This window comes from Emydura macquarii, unplaced genomic scaffold, assembly GCF_026122565.2.
Source record: "Emydura macquarii macquarii isolate MOO-44397 ecotype Brisbane River unplaced genomic scaffold, CSIRO-AGI_Emac_v2 contig_2205, whole genome shotgun sequence".
NCBI lineage: Eukaryota > Metazoa > Chordata > Testudines > Chelidae > Emydura > Emydura macquarii.
In genome coordinates, this window is record NW_027132342.1 from 15,991,140 (window position 1) to 16,006,563 (window position 15,424).

The window sequence follows — 15,424 nt, forward strand, 5'->3', positions numbered from 1 at the left end:
GCACTTGCAGGTATTCCTTACAAGCACATGATCACTCAGGAAGATATCCTCTCTTTTGCTTTCTGCAGGATCCCCAGATCAGGACATCTGCTGGAAGGTATTAATATATCCCATCCCTTTTAAAGAAGACTCAAACCAGGCCATTCCACCAGCAATCAGTGAGATGGTAATATAATTTCCCCTCCTAAAAGAGCCCCAGATAGGAACATTTCCTGCCCAGCTACACTGGCATATTGATATTTCCCCTTCTAAGGAACCCAAGATCAAAACATTCCCTGTCAGGGACAGTGAACAGGCAATTAATAAAGCTCCCCCTTCTAATGGAGCCTTCGATTAGAACTCCTCGGTATTGAATTGTCTAGTCTCTTAGAACATAAGAACGGCCATACTGTGTCAGACCAATGGTCCATCTAGCCCAGTGTCCTGTCTTCCAACAGTGGCCAATGCCAGGTGCTTCAGAGGGAATGAACAGAACAGGCAATCATCACATGATCCATCATCCCCTGTCCTTTATTGCTTCTTTTTCTTTGCAGTTACCTTCTTAAAGCAGTACACCTGAGGAAACATCTTTCCCCTGGCATGGGGCTATGTCAGATTTTGCAGAGAATGCCCCCTGTGAGAACTTTGAGGCCAATGTGTTTGCCAAGACCCGATGCCAGAATTGTTTTCGGGCAGTTGGTGCCCACCAGCCCATTGAACCCAGCAACCAGGTGAGCTTATCATGTGACCTGGAGGGCTATGAATATTTCATGAGAGGCTCCATTGTTTTGGGCTGTGACTACCTGAGCTGAGTTGATGCAAATTCTCAACCTAGCCACCCAGTTAGCTTTTTGGATTTCACTGAGATGGGAGAAAGATTTCCTGGGTGCACAGAATCCATCATTTAAACACGGCCTAGTGCTCTGGTGAATTCTGAGCCCTCGTCAAAGAGGAGACTGGTGCTGTACCAATGGGGAGGGAAGGCTGGAAGTTAGGGTTGAAGAGGTGCATTGGCAGAGGTGTGGGGAATCTCAGTACTGGAATAACGGAGTGGGGCAGGTCAGGACTGAGATGCATCGGTGGATAGTATGTATGGGGGAAAGGTGGGACTGGAATAGCGGGGCTGATACAGATCGGGATGCAGTTGGAATCTTAAAGCTATTTGTATGTCGGGGGTGCTGCTGTGTATTTAAAATCTTTCTCTTGTTGGTCAGAGGAAAGCCATTGGTGCGGAATGGGGAAAGAATACAGAACTTTTCACCTTGTCACTGCTTGAATCATCCCGAGTTAGTGGGGACTGATGGTTTGTGGTGCCCACATCACAACTGACCCTGACTGGTCCCCTGGCTGACAGTCTCAGCAGAGAAGCCAAGGTCTGAACGGATGATGGAGACCAAACTCTCTTCTCATCCCCAGGGCAGGGCGAGGTGCATTAGTGAGGGCTGGTGCCGATGACGTTCACATTGCATCTGACTGTGCTATACATCTGGGGGACAGAAGACTTTGGTCTCCAGGTCTGTTGATCAGACCCATTTAATCAGTGCCAAGCTCACTTTAGAAATGCGCCGAACGAAGGCCAGGTGTGTCACCTGCCAGCTCCTTGCCCTGCTGCTAGCGGAGGAGTGTGACGCTCCATCCCAGCATGGGGTGCCAGTTGGTTTCATGTTAACAGAGGGTTTCGTGTTGTTCATTGTTCTCTGGGAGTGATCAGCCTGGGATTATGAAATAGTAATGAGGCTCCCACTCTCTCCAGCCCTGGGCTTCTAGAGTTACCTCCGCCTTGCCTGTGATCTGCTCAGAGCTGTCTCCTCTGAGCGAATCTGGCGCTGGCGACACAATGGAGGGAAAGCAGCGCTGACAGCCAGGCTGCTAGGAACCTTCCCCCTTGCTGCTGCTACGCTGGGAAGGTAACTGGGCTGGGGAGAAGGGGGAGGCCAGCATGCTGGGAAAATGCCAGAGCCCTTATAGAGCCAGGGAGGGAGGGGCTTTAGCTCCAATCCTCCCTTCTGACTACACCTTCCTCCCTCAGGAACCTTGCACATGGAACCTTGTCAAAAATCCTCCAGAGGCAGAGGAACGCAAGCAATGAGCAGTTCCCACATACCGGGGCATTGGTTCTTGTATGATGGGCAGTGTCTGATCACTCATAGCAATACTGAGCGAAGCCAGACTCTGGCATGTCCCACTTGTCCTGTGAGTCTGCCAAGAGACACCTGTATCAGAGGGCACTTATCTGATCAAGCTAAGCCCTGGGGCTCCCCTGGGATGTTCGTCTTGGGATGACTGCAACCCAGGGAGACGGAAGTTAACAGTTCCAGCATCAAACAGGGCCTTGCTAGGCTTCTCTGGGCTGCTGAGGTAGGAGAAGAACAGCTTGAATGTGAGAGGTCATGGAACAGTGAGGGCATCCAGCACCCCTGGAAACAGACTGGTGTTAGGGAGGTGCCCTGAGACGCAATGTAGGAATGAATGGACCTCTTGGGGGAGATTGAGAGTGATTAGAAAGGCAGCTTCCCCATGAGCCCTTGGAACGGTGGAGTCACCAGAACATCTCCCTGCTCCCCACAGGTGCCAGAGGAACATGCTGTGGAGGCCCCCCCTGACGATGCCACCAGTGGGCCAGACCCAGGTGGACCTTGGGACCCCCTGTGCATCTTAGTTCCCCAATGTGAGTTGTATGTGTGTGCGGGCTTGGAGGACAGGACTGAGAGGTGAGTATGGCACCGGGGAGGTGACACTTGGAAGCACTTCCCTGACCCTGATCCCTTCTCTATAAATAATAAGGGGAGGGGGTTGGGATCAGATGTCATCCCATGATAGGAGAAGGGAGGTAGGCGTCTTACTATGGATCCCTGCCTGTTGTGCAATGGGCAGATAGGGCAAATTCTGGAAAGAAAAAAAAACCCTCATCAGTGGCACCAGCCAGGCTCCTCACCGGCAGCCTCAGTAGAAGCCAAGGACTGAGTGGGCCGTAGAGACTGGACTCCCCTCTTCCTTAGCCTCTCCAGAGCATTGCGACGTGTGAGGAGCCCTTGCTGGCCCTGCCCAGCCTCTGCCTGACCTGGGGATTGAGGACTTGGGTCTCTAGGGCTGTTTAATCTGGGCTGTTTCAGCAGTGCCTCACTCACACGGCTCTCCGTGCGTGAGCAGGTAACACACTCAGCTGTACAGTCACCCCTCCCTCACCACCAGCCATTTGTGTTTACCTGCCTCACAGCTGGCAGGAGAGCTTGGTGTACAACCAACTTAGCAGCAGGGCTGAGGGCAAGCATGGAGAAACCAGCACCAGTACTGATATCAGCACCAAGGCCAACACTGGAACCAGCGCCGTGCTCTCCAGGGTGAGATGGAGTTGTCTTGTCATTTGGATTGGCCTGTTTTATTCCCCTTGTGCCTTAACCCCTCAGCCTCACTTTCCCATGGCCTCCTTCTGAGACATGCAGAGTCCCAGACATAGAGGGTAAATAGGCCCGTGTTGAGATATCATGGGGAACTGCAGAGTGCTAGTTAATTGGGGGTGAGGCGGAATAGATGTTGATGTCATAGGGACAATCGCAAGGGATCTTTAACACCCACAAAGTAAACTCCCCTAAAGAACACATCAGCTAATACTGGGAGACCACATTTTATCCTCCGTGCTCACACCATTCCCCACAGCACACCCCCTACTGGCTGGGGCACAAATAGCTGATTGCTTTCCCAAGCCAGCATTCCAACACCATTCCCTATCATGCTTGCTGACGATAAGAGGTTGGTCATGGAGTAACTGTGCGCTCCCTATAGCTAGCATGTCTGTACTGCTCCCTGCAGTGCCTCCTACCGGAAGAGCCTGAGATTGAAGTGGCTGTGAGTTCCACACAGCAAATACACCTGCACCATTCCCCATAGCAAGGAAAGGCTGGAACAGTAGCTTTCTGCATTCTTTGTACTGACATGGTCTGTTTTGTTCCTCAGGATTGGGAAATGACAAGGCTGCTGGATAGCATTTTGGGATTGGACAAACAAAACATGATGAATTACGTGGGCCAAAGGAAAGAGGTGCAGACTGGAGCCCTGCAGCTAGACAGATCCAAGTGGGGTCAGGCTATTTCCTTTGGATCCTGGGGGAGAACAGAGTCCCAGAGCTTCATGAAAGAAATCTCTCCTCGGAAAGCAGGTATGTTTGGTTTGCTCCCACTGTAGACTATAGTTCTGGATATAGGTGGCTTGCTCTCCACATGGGGCTGCTTTTCAAGGCCTATATTCAAGGCTTTGTTTAGATTGTAACCTCTTTGAGGCAGGGAGTGTCTTACTCTGTACAGTGCGTGGCAGAATGTGGCCCCAATCTCAGCTGGCCTCTAGTAATAACAGGGCCCAGGGTCCATGCAGTTTTGCTCCAGTGTCCCTGTGCTTCTCAGTCGCTCCTGCAGTTCTCAACCCAATGTCTGTGCAGTTCTGGCTTTGGAGTCTCTGTGCTTCCCAGTGTCCAGGTGACTAAAGGCTGGATGTTCCTGTGCTCCTCAACCCAGCCTGGTGCCTGCAGTTCTGGGTTGTCTTTGACATTCATCCCAATATTCACTTTGTATCACACTGCTGGTTCAGGCCACATAGTTCTTGTGTGAGGGAGAGGTGTATCTGCCTCTTGGAGCTGTCCTAACCTCAATCATCTGTTTCACTCCTAGCATCCAGTCCTATGAACCAGATCCCTGGGGATGGCTGGGCAAAGCATCAGCTGGACAGCAGCTATTTCTCTCTGGAACGCCGTAAATCTGACCCCAACTGGGTCTCCTCCCCGCCACAAGCCAGCCGCAGCACCTTGCCCACACACAGTGACCCGGTAAGGACTGGCAGGCATCTCACTTCCTCCGTCAGCTCCTTTGACTCTGACTTGCGTGGGTGCACAAGTGGCAGCAGCGAGGGGCGACATGGCCTGGTGCGGCAGGAGTACACAGTGCTGGCTGATCTGCCCAAGCCCAAACGGATCAGCCACAGGGAGGCATTTGAACAGGAACGCAGCAGCTCCCGCACTCGGAGCCCAGGCCGGGCAGAGGTGGAACGGATCTTTGGATACGAGCGCAGGTGAGACATGGGGTGGGAGGTGCTAACACCATCACCTCACTTCCAGGTGAGACAAGTGAGCTGCCCCGAGATTGGTATCACTAAAGGTCTGATTTTTGGAGGTATGTGAGCACCCACAGCTCTGCTGAGTGCTTGAAAGTCAGCTCCTGCCATTGGTGCTCACGCTGAGTTAGAGAGTCATGTTTAAACTCATTTTAAAGACTAGTGGAGATGGGGCTTGAGGCAGGGCTCCATGAGGAGACTCCTGAGAACTTCCAGATCTGAGTGTTCCAGTTATAGTGCACGTAGCTGGCGGGGTGAGGATATGGGGAGTTGTGCAGAGATGAAATGCAGGGAATAGCAAGTGTAAGAGGTCAGAGTATAAATGGGGAGGGAGAGATGATGGTGGATAGAGAGCATGTGTGGAAGTAAAAACAGTGGGCAGCATGGTGGATGGGGAGGGAAATAGGAGGGGTAGATGGAGTGTGGAAAGCATTATTGGGGTACAAAGTATGAGGGGGCAGGTGGAGAGTATGATTAGGGATCGTTGGAGAAACAAGGAAAGGGAGTATATTGGGTATGAGGAGATGCAGCTAGTTGAGGAGTGCAGAGCCTGGAGGGACGGTTGATGTAGAGGAGAGCTGAGGATGGGAGGAGGGCACGGAGCAGTTGATGTCAGACTCTGATGGAGCTGGGAGCCCAAACTCAGAAATATAATACCACAGTCTCTGTCCTGCTGTGATCTGTGAGTGCTAGAGCTGGGCTGGGGGCCTCTTGAAGCCCAGACGGAAGAGCAACTGTGATTGTCTTTGTGTGTGGCTGTTAGGAAGTCTGAGACGCTGGAGGCATTCCAGGCCCTGGAGGAGGGCCTCCTGGATCGGCTGGATGGCAAGACCCCAGTGCTGGCCAAAGGTGGCCGATTAGGCAGGAGGCAGTCCAGCCCCACCTTGTACAGAGAGGTGAGTTGCTGGACTTGTGGTGGGATTCCAGTACCAGCCCCTTCCTTAGCCAGATAGCAGTAAACTTGGCCCAGCCCTGGCTTCCTTTCAGCAGAGCCCTTCCCAAGCTGTCTCTTGTCCCCTCACCTTTTCCATTCTCTCTCTGCCGCACAACTCTGCCTTCTCTTACTATCCCCTCCACTTCTCCCTCTCCACACACCACCTGATTCCCAGATCCTTCTCTCTCCCCATCCCGTCTGTGTGCCTCGCTTCTGCCCCCTATTGTAAAATTAGACCACTGTTCCTGTGTATTATCAGTCCCCTTCACTGGGTGAGAAGGGCCACATGCTTTGCGTGTGCGCAGCTGCATGTGCGCTCCACTGCCCCCTATTGGAGCATAAGGCATGTTGATGTTTGAAAGTTCCCTCTGTAGGCGGAGCTAAGCCCTGCTAGTAAGTAGGTAGAGAATTGAATTGCTGGTGTGTTGTTACTGCGCCCTTCTGGAATACAGTGGACCTGTTGGCATACAGTAGTGCCCCTTGCTTTGTGGGCTATCAGTAACAAGATCCAATGGCTGGATGTTGAGGGTAGGCAAATTCAGACTGGAAATAACATGTAATTTTTTAATAGTGAAGGTAATTAACCACTGTGGCAATTTACTAAGAGTGGTGGATTCTCCATCACTGGCAATGTTTAAATCTAGATAGAGCAGATCTTGTAGAAAAATATCCTATTTCATACAGGAATCATTTGGGGGCAGTTCTCCGGCCCGTGTTATACAGGAGGTCAGACTAGATGATCACAGTGGTCCCTTCTAGCCTTGGAATCTATGAACCTATGATTTGAATGGTCTCCACGTGCTAATTGCCCCGTTCCTCAATTTGCATGGGGGATGTGGATAAACTAGTTAGAGAACTCACTCCTTTATCCTTCCTCTGATATCTCTAGGGAAACAAGAGACTCCCACGGCAGCTGGAGCAGCCCGGCAGAGGCCAAGGAAAGGCCCTGCGCTCAGTGAGCCCGGCTCGGCAATCGGAGAAAGGCTGGAAGAACCGTGGGGAGTCCATGTGCCACATGAGTACAGATAAATGCACAGACCGAGAAAGGGTGCCCCTTCAGCCCTCAAACCTTGGGAAACGCACAGATAGTAACTGGAGAAGCCAGAGGGATTCCCTGCACCACACGAACCCTGGGAAAAGCTCAGATAACAGCGGGACTGGCCAAGGGGGGCACTTGCGATCCGTGAGTCCTGGGAAGCACACACAGAGCAACTGGAAAAGCCCACGAGAGACCCACCCTGTGAGTCCAGTGACGAGCACCGAGCGAAAGTGGAAAGACCCAGGAGAACGTTGGCACCCCATGAATGCTGGGAAACATGCAGCGAGTGAGCGACAGAGCCTAGAGCAGAAACCCTACCCTGTGAGTCCAGGGAAATGCACAGAGAGTGACCAAAAGAGCCGGGGCAAATCACTGTGCCCTGTGAGTCCAGCTGGGCAGCCTGAGAGGGACTGGAGGAACCAGGGAGAGGCCCTGCGCTCCAGAAGCCCAGCCAGGCAACCAGAGAGGGACTGGAGGAGCCAGGGAGAGGCCTTGCACTCCAGAAGCCCATCCAGGCAACCAGAGAGGGACTGGAGGAGCCAGGGAGAGGCCTTGCGTGCCAGAAGCCCAGCCAGGCAACCAGAGAGGGACTGGAGGAGCCAGGGAGAGGCCTTGCGTGCCAGAAGCCCAGCCAGGCAACCAGAGAGGGACTGGAGGAGCCAGGGAGAGGCCTTGCGTGCCAGAAGCCCAGCCAGGCAACCAGAGAGGGATTGGAAGAGCTCGGCAGAGGCCCCGCACCCCAGGAGTCAAACTCAAAGATCAGAGGACAACTGGAGGAGCCAGGAAGAGTCCTTGTGCCACATGAATCCAATGCAACAGTTGGAAAGGGACTGGAGAAGCCAAAGAGAATACCTGTACTCAGTGAGCTCAGGACACCAACCAGAGACCAATTGGAAAAGCCCTGGAAGTCCAGAGAATGACTGGAAGAGCCAGGAGCAGTCCCTAGGCCCGAGCTCAGAGAAGCAATTGGAGAAAGACAGTGAGAAAGAGGAGAACCTCTTGCATCAAGTGAGTAGATCTGTGGAGAAGTGGAAGCCCTGATCTGAGGGAACCAGTGGCTGATGGGAGCCCCTCCCCCAACTGATCCACACCCTGGGAATCAATCCTCAGTTTCCCCAGAGCTGGAGAATCCCATTCCTTGCAGTCCACTCAATGAATAGCACAGAGGTTAGCGTCTCTTCTGGTGTCCAGCTCTGTCCCATTCCTTGTGATGCCTCCTGCTGGCCAGGACAGAAATAGAGCCCTCCCCCTGCATTTTTCCCTTTTCTCTGGTGTCCCCTCCTGACCTGAATGAAGAGGGCTTTGTCCTCAGCACAGCGGGGATAAATTTCCCCCGGAGTGTGTTGGGAGATGGGGACATGCTTATCGAGAACATGGATGCTTATCGAGAACATGGAAGGATGCTTGTGGAGAATCCTAGGGCTTAGATCCTGATTTCTTTCCCTGTAGTCCCCACTAAATCAAGGCACATCCCGATGCCTCAGCAGTGCTGGTTCCCTGGGAAGCCAAGATGTTTATCTGAACACTAATGGGCAACGCAACAAAGTACTTCAGAAACTGAGGAGGAAAGTGGGATGGGAGGGGATGGAGAGAAAGTGGTGTGTGCGTGCGTGCATGGGGGAACCTGCTCAGAAGGTCCCAGAGTGAGTGGGGTGACGGGGAATTGGCTGGGCCATTCTCTGTGACAAAGGCTAGCTGGCTTCTCATGCAGGTGCTATCTCAGCATGCAGCACCTCTCTCTCTCTCTCTGACACTGAGCGAGTCTCTGCTTGAAAGGCAGCTGTGAAGCACTGAATTGCTGTTTGTTGTGTGAGGCGGGTAAATCTATCTGCAACGGCATCTCCTCTCTCCTAATCCATTTCCCATGATCTGTAGCACATTACACACACTAATCAGTCTTTCTAACACCTCCATAAGGCAGGGAAACACCACTCCCCCTATTTCACAGGTGGGGAAACTGAGGCCCAGAGAGGCAAAGTGATGTGCCCCAGGTGACAGAGGGAGTCGGTGGCAGAACTGACTGTTTAAACTGGGTTTAAAATGCAAAAGTTTCTGGCTCCAAGTGCTGAGCGCAGCCCAGTCTCTCTCTCTCTCTCACTCTCATCCTATGATAAGATGTAGCTGACTAGTGTGGGGTGGGAGGGGAGCTTACTTTACAAATAGAATCAAACATAATTTATTGTGCCAATGCTCTTGGGATTTAGTAGTTATCTCTTAAGTGAATTTGATGCTGATGGAAGGTACCAGTTTACTTGATAATCCTGGAGCCTGAATCTTCTGTTGAACCCAGGTCCTGTGCTGTGTGGGCAGTAGCAGTGCCCTCTTCCCTTCCTCCCTCCTGCTCATTGTGTCTTAGCCCTCCTCTGGAAAGATCTCCTCTGGAGAAAGGGGAGGGGAGTTGTCTCCGTGGCCCATTCACACCTCAGCTGAGTGTCAAGGAGGGGGCCAATGCAGGGGGATCATGAGGGTACGTATGTGACAGGGTGTGGGCATCTTCTGGACTGTGACTTATAAACTCATTTCACAAGAAGTATCTGACAGCCATCAGATGGGAATGCCTTGCACCAGGGTGGATTGATTTAAAACAAGGCGATTTTAATCATTGATTTAAATCAAGTTTCCCACTGATACTTCTTCACATATTTCTTAAACAATGGTGCAAATCGGATCACTAAAACATGTTAATTTACAACTTGATACAGCATTTTACAACATCTAGGAGGGTATATTTTGTGTAATTTTTTAGATAACTTGATTTTTATTGATTTAGAAAATAGTACATAATATTACCTCTGTCAAGCTGCAGATGCAGCAGCAGTACATTAGGAACGCTAAGAACTAAATCACACATACAAACACAATAGCACTTATATTTGATTAAACTAAACCTTAAATGTTGCATAAATGTTTAACATTTGCAATTACAGCAGTGTCCTGAGTTGCCAGCCGATGGCTGTCCTTAAATTTTTATTTTCAAATTTTATTAACTCTAACAGACAGATCATCACAATAGTAGACGTATGCGGACCTTAAAACTTCTACAACTAGCTCTCATCTTCCCCACTCCCACTGTCATTTTTATTCGTAGATTCAAACAGAAATACTAATTTTCCTGCTTTTTCAACTCCCAGTCGATTTCTTAGCTTTGTGTGAATAATACCGAATGATGAAAATATTCTCTGTGCCTGCAGAGGAAGCTACTGCTGTGAAAAGTTGGCTTAGTAACTGAAGGAACTCTGTTTCAAGGTGCCTGGCTAATGATTTCCACCAATTCAGGGGAGTGACTTTGTTCAAAACATCATCAGTAAACATGTACTGTTTAAAGGGTTCCACTCCAGCCCTGAAATTTATTATGACTGGCATAACTGAGGAGTGATTTTGAGATGCTTATGCCGTGGCAGCAGCAGCAGCATTGGAAGTTAAGCATCTGCCTTTATATCTGGGGTCGAGAATATTTGCAAGAAAATGAGGTGGCGTGTGTGCTTGATTCATTCGCTTCTTTATTGCCTGAATTTTAGCTTTCTGGTGAGGTATTTCTTTCTTCAATGTCTCTTGAAGTGCCTTCCAAGTTTCGACAGCATCAGCAATGCAGCAACAATTTATCTGAAGTTTAAGGCTATGGATATAGGCTTCAGTATACTGAGCATATCCTCTACAGTCCTCTTTAATCCAGTGTTAGATACTTTGGATGAGATACTTCCATCTATTTTATTACTGTTTTCTTCCCAAAGTTTTATGAGAATAGGCCAGTTTTTAATAAATTGTTCAAAACAATCAACCACAGAATTCCATGGAACATCTTGAGGGAGAATTAGTTTGGATCTTCCTGCTCTCTTCAGTGAAGCTGAAGCAAAATGGTTGTTACGGAAGTATTTTGTGACATCAGCAACATTTTCTTTTATTCCTGGAGAAGACATAGTTAAGTCTTTGGCTAAAAGATGCATTAAATGGGCACTGCAGCCATATGTTATTAAGGAGCATCCTTCCATCTCTTCTTCTAAATATCTTCTCATCTTTGCCACATTTGCAGCATTGAGTGAATAATACCAAACGATGAAAATATTCTCTGTGTGCCATTAAGACAGTGTCTTAACTAACTCCTCTACCTTGCTTGGCCCAGATCCACCACCACATAAGCACAGAACAACAAGCCTATCCAGCCTGTGTCTTTCTTTGCACATATGACTTTTGTCTGCTGAGAAACAGAAACCGAAAGCCCAGAACCTTCAAGAAGCAAGAGCTGGTAGTTAAGCTGGACAGACTAGAGTCATTAATTCATTTTTATGAGACTGTAAGTGTAGGTTTAGCATGTTTGTGGTGAGATTTAATTGTAACTGTTTTTGAAATTAGAGAAATTTAGTATTTTATTGATTTAAAAAAAATCTGATCTAAATTAAAAAAAAAAACTGATTTAAAATTTTTTTTAAAAAAAAAATCATTGATTTTTATCCACCCTGCCTTGCACTCAGTGTCCCCCAGGGTTGTATTTGAATGGGAGACCCAGATGCCATTCCCCATCCTCTGAGCCATGAAACTCTTAATCTAGAGTTGATAGGCTCTGTATCCCATCCCCATCTCTGAAGCCAGCCAGCCTGTATGGGGGGCTGTGTGCGTCCCTCTACTGAAGTTTGTATTCTCTGTGCTGACAACATTGAATTTGTTTCTGGCTTGTTTTCCCCTCATTGTAAGGGGGCATCTTCTCAGTGTAATCAATGCTGCAGTGTCTTGGTGCCCTGGCCGTATGAGAGAACTGAGCCTGGCTCTCTCTAAACAGTAGCTAGGGTTCAAATCTTTCCTCTTTCAAATCTTTCCTCCTCCCCACCTTTATCCCACCCATTCACCTCCCTAACAGAGACTATTGAAATGCTAATGGCCTTGAGTATCAGGCTGTCACTTAGTGGCAGGCCTAGCACTCTCCTCCCCTTCCAGACTCCGCTTATTGCTTAGTACTTGCCTCACTCGTGCAGCTGGAAGCAGAGTGGGGCATGAGGAAAGATTCTGTGCCCTTTCCTCCTTGGCATTTATTCTTTCTTGGTGTCCTCCTCTCTTGCCCCAGACTGATGACACAGAAAGTGGGAAGGGTAAGACCACAAGTGTTTTCTGTAGTACCTGTCACTATAGTACCAAAGTACTTAAATGCATGATTTTAATCTATCTATCCATTTTGATGGCCCCGTGTCACCAGAGTATCTGTGCACTCCACCACCATTGATGCAAGCTGTGAGCTGTGGAAAGGTTATTAGCTCTGTTTTATAGATAGGGTGACTGTGGTACAGAGAATGAGTGCTACCTGCAGAAAGTCCGGTAGGAAGCCTGTGATAGAGGTAGGAATTGACTCAGACCTCCTGAAGCACAGTCTGATGCTTGCTTTAACCACAGGACCACCCTTCCTTCTACACATCACCCGCCTCTGCAATTGCCTGGTCACTTATAGACTGGTATCGTGTAGTTGTCGCCATGTTGGTCCCGGGATATGAGAGAGTCAAGGTGGGTGAGGTAATCTTTTTTTATTGGACCAACTTCTAGTAAGAGAGTTCCAGAGGGGTAGCTGTGTTAGTCTGTATACAGCAAAAGCAACACAGAACTCTTGTTTTTTCTAGTAAGAGAGTTGAGCTTCACATGTGGGGAAACTTACTTACAGGGCTCAAAAAGCTTGTCTCTCTCACCAACAGAAGTTGGTCCAATAAAAAATATGACCTCACCTAGCTTGTCTCTCTATAAGGGATTGCCACAGATGTGGATTGGTCAGGGGATCTGCTGGGCACGTGATCCTTTCTCAGATATGTCTGTAACCATGTGCCAATTTCCCAGTACCTCTCTCCAAGGTTTATGGGGCTAGCTGCAGGGGGCAAAAGATCAGCCAGTGTAATGGGACATGATGGGGATGATGGAAGGGGAAGGGCTAGCATGGGTAAAGGCAGCTCTACCTTGGGAGAGGATGGGGACTCTGCAGGTGGACAGACAGCAAGGGCTCATCCAGGGTTTGTGTGCAGCTTGCCAGCTGCAGCCATACTGTGGTTAGAAAGGAGCAAACTCGCTATCCTTATTCCGCTTGTACTGCCGGTCAGTTGGAGGGAAGATGTTTCTAAATGAATGATATTCAAGTGGATTAAGGTGTGAATTTCAGAAGCAAACAAGGTATGAGGCAAATCTGATCCTTCAGGAATTACAGTTCATTCAGCCACGTCCCTGGCTACTGCTGGAGCCCTGCGATCTCATGAAATCTCTGTAGAGAGGTGGGAGGTGGCTCTTCTGCTCCCATTTATGTGGGGCTAGAGGCAAGGCACCATTTTCCTGGCTGGCGGGCCTGCTGAGCAGGAGGGAGGAAGCAGTAAGAGCCAAGGCGCTACATGGAGGTTGTCTGCTGTGAATTCAGCTTTTGGTGGAGAAACGCTGCTATGAGCTGAGTGTGAAGCCGGGGCGGGCGGGAGGTAGACGTTCTGGCTTGCCTGCAGCGGGCCCGGCGCCCTCTGCCCCCCCCTACACCTCTTCCCGCCGCCGGCAGGGGTCACCTCACCTGCTTTAACCCTTCGGCGGCTGGGCTCATCCCTTAGGCTCCCCTTTCCTAACTCTGCCTCTTTCCTCATTGGCTGGCCTAACTCTGCCTCTTTCCTCATTGGCTGGCCATCCCCCTCCCTTTCCCCCGCCTCGCTCTCCCCATTGGCTATTGGCCTCCGGCCGAGTGCCCCTCCCGGCTCCGCGCCCTCCCATTGGCTGGGGGGACCCTCCCAGGAAGTTTAAAAAAAAAAAAAAAAAAAAAAAAGCCGAGGGGGAGGGGAGAGAAAAGTTTCTGGGCGGCTCGCGGCGGGGCTGGGTGGGAGCGAGGCGCGCGGGGGAAGTTAAGGGCGGGCGATGCGGCGCTGAGGCTAGGTCGCTGCACGGGCAGGGCTCCCCGCTCAGCCAGAGGCGCCCGCTGCACCATGACAGTGAGTCTCTGCCCCGGAGGGGGGGGATCCTGGAGGCTCGGCTCGGCTCCCTGGCTCTGCTCCTTTGGGCCTGGCACTGCGTGCGGAGGGGTTCGTCTCTGGCCGCAGCCCGGCCCCGGGAGCTCTGGGGGAGTCGGGCGGGAGCTAGAGCCGCGGTTCTGGCCGGGGCGAAGGGTGCGTGTGTTGGGGACCGTAGAGCCGGGCCGGGGCCCCTCTTCTGCTCGGTGCGTGTGTGAGGCTGAGTTCCGCTGCTCCGCGGGAGAGGGAGAACCCAGCCGGCTTAAGAAGCGTTTGGCCGGCGCCCATCACGCCAGTAACTGGCCTCTGGGCTGCATGCGCCCCTCCCCCCACAGCTGGTACCCCTCCCCCTCCCACTGCACAAGTCTGATGTTTTCAGTGGCCTTTTATTCTGAACAGGAAGTTAAATCGAGCAGCAGCTGTGTGCCAGGGAGCTGGGGCAAGTGCTTGTCTTGAGGCAGCACCCAGGCCTCTGCGAGGGTCGGGGGGGCGGAATAGAGGAGGCATGTGTGGAGGGGGTTGTAGGCAAGATGCCACCTGTGGGAGCAGCCAGCGCCAGCAGGCGAGGCATGGCAGTGGGACAGTAGAACACAGCAGGGTCCGAGCTCTCATCGGCTGGTAATAGAAGAGAGAGTCTGCCCAGGCGAGTGTCTGAGGGTATTTGCCCTGCACACAGAGGGTGCAGGGCTGGGGGAGGAATGAGTGAACAGGGCAGTGAGGTTTGTTTCCCCCCCCCCCCCTTCTCCCCAGCTTGAGGAGTGTGAGACACCCCGGTCTGAGAGAAGAATAAAGATTGAGTCAGGCTGGGTCTTGGGCTGCAGCCTCGTGGGGGACCCATGGCGTTTGAGAGGGTGGGCTGGTAGTCCTGCTGGAACTGGATGGGGGGGGGGGCGGGGGAAGAGTATGAAGGGAGGCTGGGAGGCGCTGACCCTGAGCACCGTCAGGAGCTGTCAGCCTGCGCTTCCTTGCAGCTTCACAACATCCTGCAGCCTTTCCTGTCCTTCCTGGTGACACCCCTCCTTTTCCTCCTCCTCCCCCATACAGGGGCAGGCAGAAAGGGGCAGATGACATGGGAACTCTGCCCAGTTTGAGTGTGGGAGTAGAGCTCCCTGCTGAGAAGCCACGTTGTACCCCTCTGCCCAAATAATAGAGTGACTCTTCCCTCATCACTAACCCCTCCTTCCTTCTCACTTCTCTGTATTTTCCCTGCTTTGGGGAGAGCATATCTGTCTTGAGAAACAGCCAAGTAGTGCCTGTGACTGGTGGAAAGACTTTTATATCTAGGAGAGCTGGGTTCCATCTGTTTAGATACCCAAGACTTGACTTAAATGCCTTGCCTAAAGCTCTGTTCTTTTCCTCTTCTGCCCAGATTTGCTGATCCAGGCACCCCCTGCTAGTTCAGTCCAAGTGGCTCTCACCACCCCTTCA

At 51.1% G+C, this 15,424-nt stretch overlaps 2 protein-coding genes across 3 annotated transcripts in view; both read left to right on the forward strand.

Annotated features, from left to right (window-relative positions):
• The first annotated feature begins 587 nt into the window (after window positions 1–587).
• LOC137160385 (uncharacterized) lies at window positions 588–6,414 on the forward strand. The gene is made up of 7 exons (XM_067558950.1): window positions 588–710; window positions 2,548–2,690; window positions 3,197–3,320; window positions 3,934–4,135; window positions 4,641–5,037; window positions 5,843–5,975; window positions 6,388–6,414. Exons 1-7 carry the CDS (start codon window positions 588–590, stop codon window positions 6,412–6,414), a joined length of 1,149 nt encoding a protein of 382 aa, XP_067415051.1.
• A 599-nt stretch (window positions 6,415–7,013) lies between these two features.
• The window catches only part of TRIOBP (TRIO and F-actin binding protein), a 33,739-nt gene continuing 25,328 nt past the window's right edge, over window positions 7,014–15,424 (forward strand). The window contains exon 1 of one of the 2 annotated variants that reach the window (XM_067559454.1): window positions 7,014–8,060. In XM_067559454.1, coding sequence (XP_067415555.1) covers window positions 7,020–8,060 — 1,041 coding nt within the window. In that variant the 5' untranslated portion in view covers window positions 7,014–7,019. Of the gene's footprint in view, window positions 8,061–13,840; window positions 13,979–15,424 lie in introns of those variants that run through there. The other variant, XM_067559455.1, reaches the window with a different exon arrangement.

Coding starts and splice junctions, on each gene's coding strand:
- LOC137160385 (XM_067558950.1), top strand. CDS start 588: ATGTCAGATTTTGCAGAGAATGCCCCCTGTGAGAACTTTGAGGCCAAT. Junction 2,691..3,196: donor TTGGAGGACAGGACTGAGAG/GTGAGTATGGCA, acceptor CCTGCCTCACAG/CTGGCAGGAGAGCTTGGTGT. Junction 3,321..3,933: donor CCAGCGCCGTGCTCTCCAGG/GTGAGATGGAGT, acceptor TTTGTTCCTCAG/GATTGGGAAATGACAAGGCT.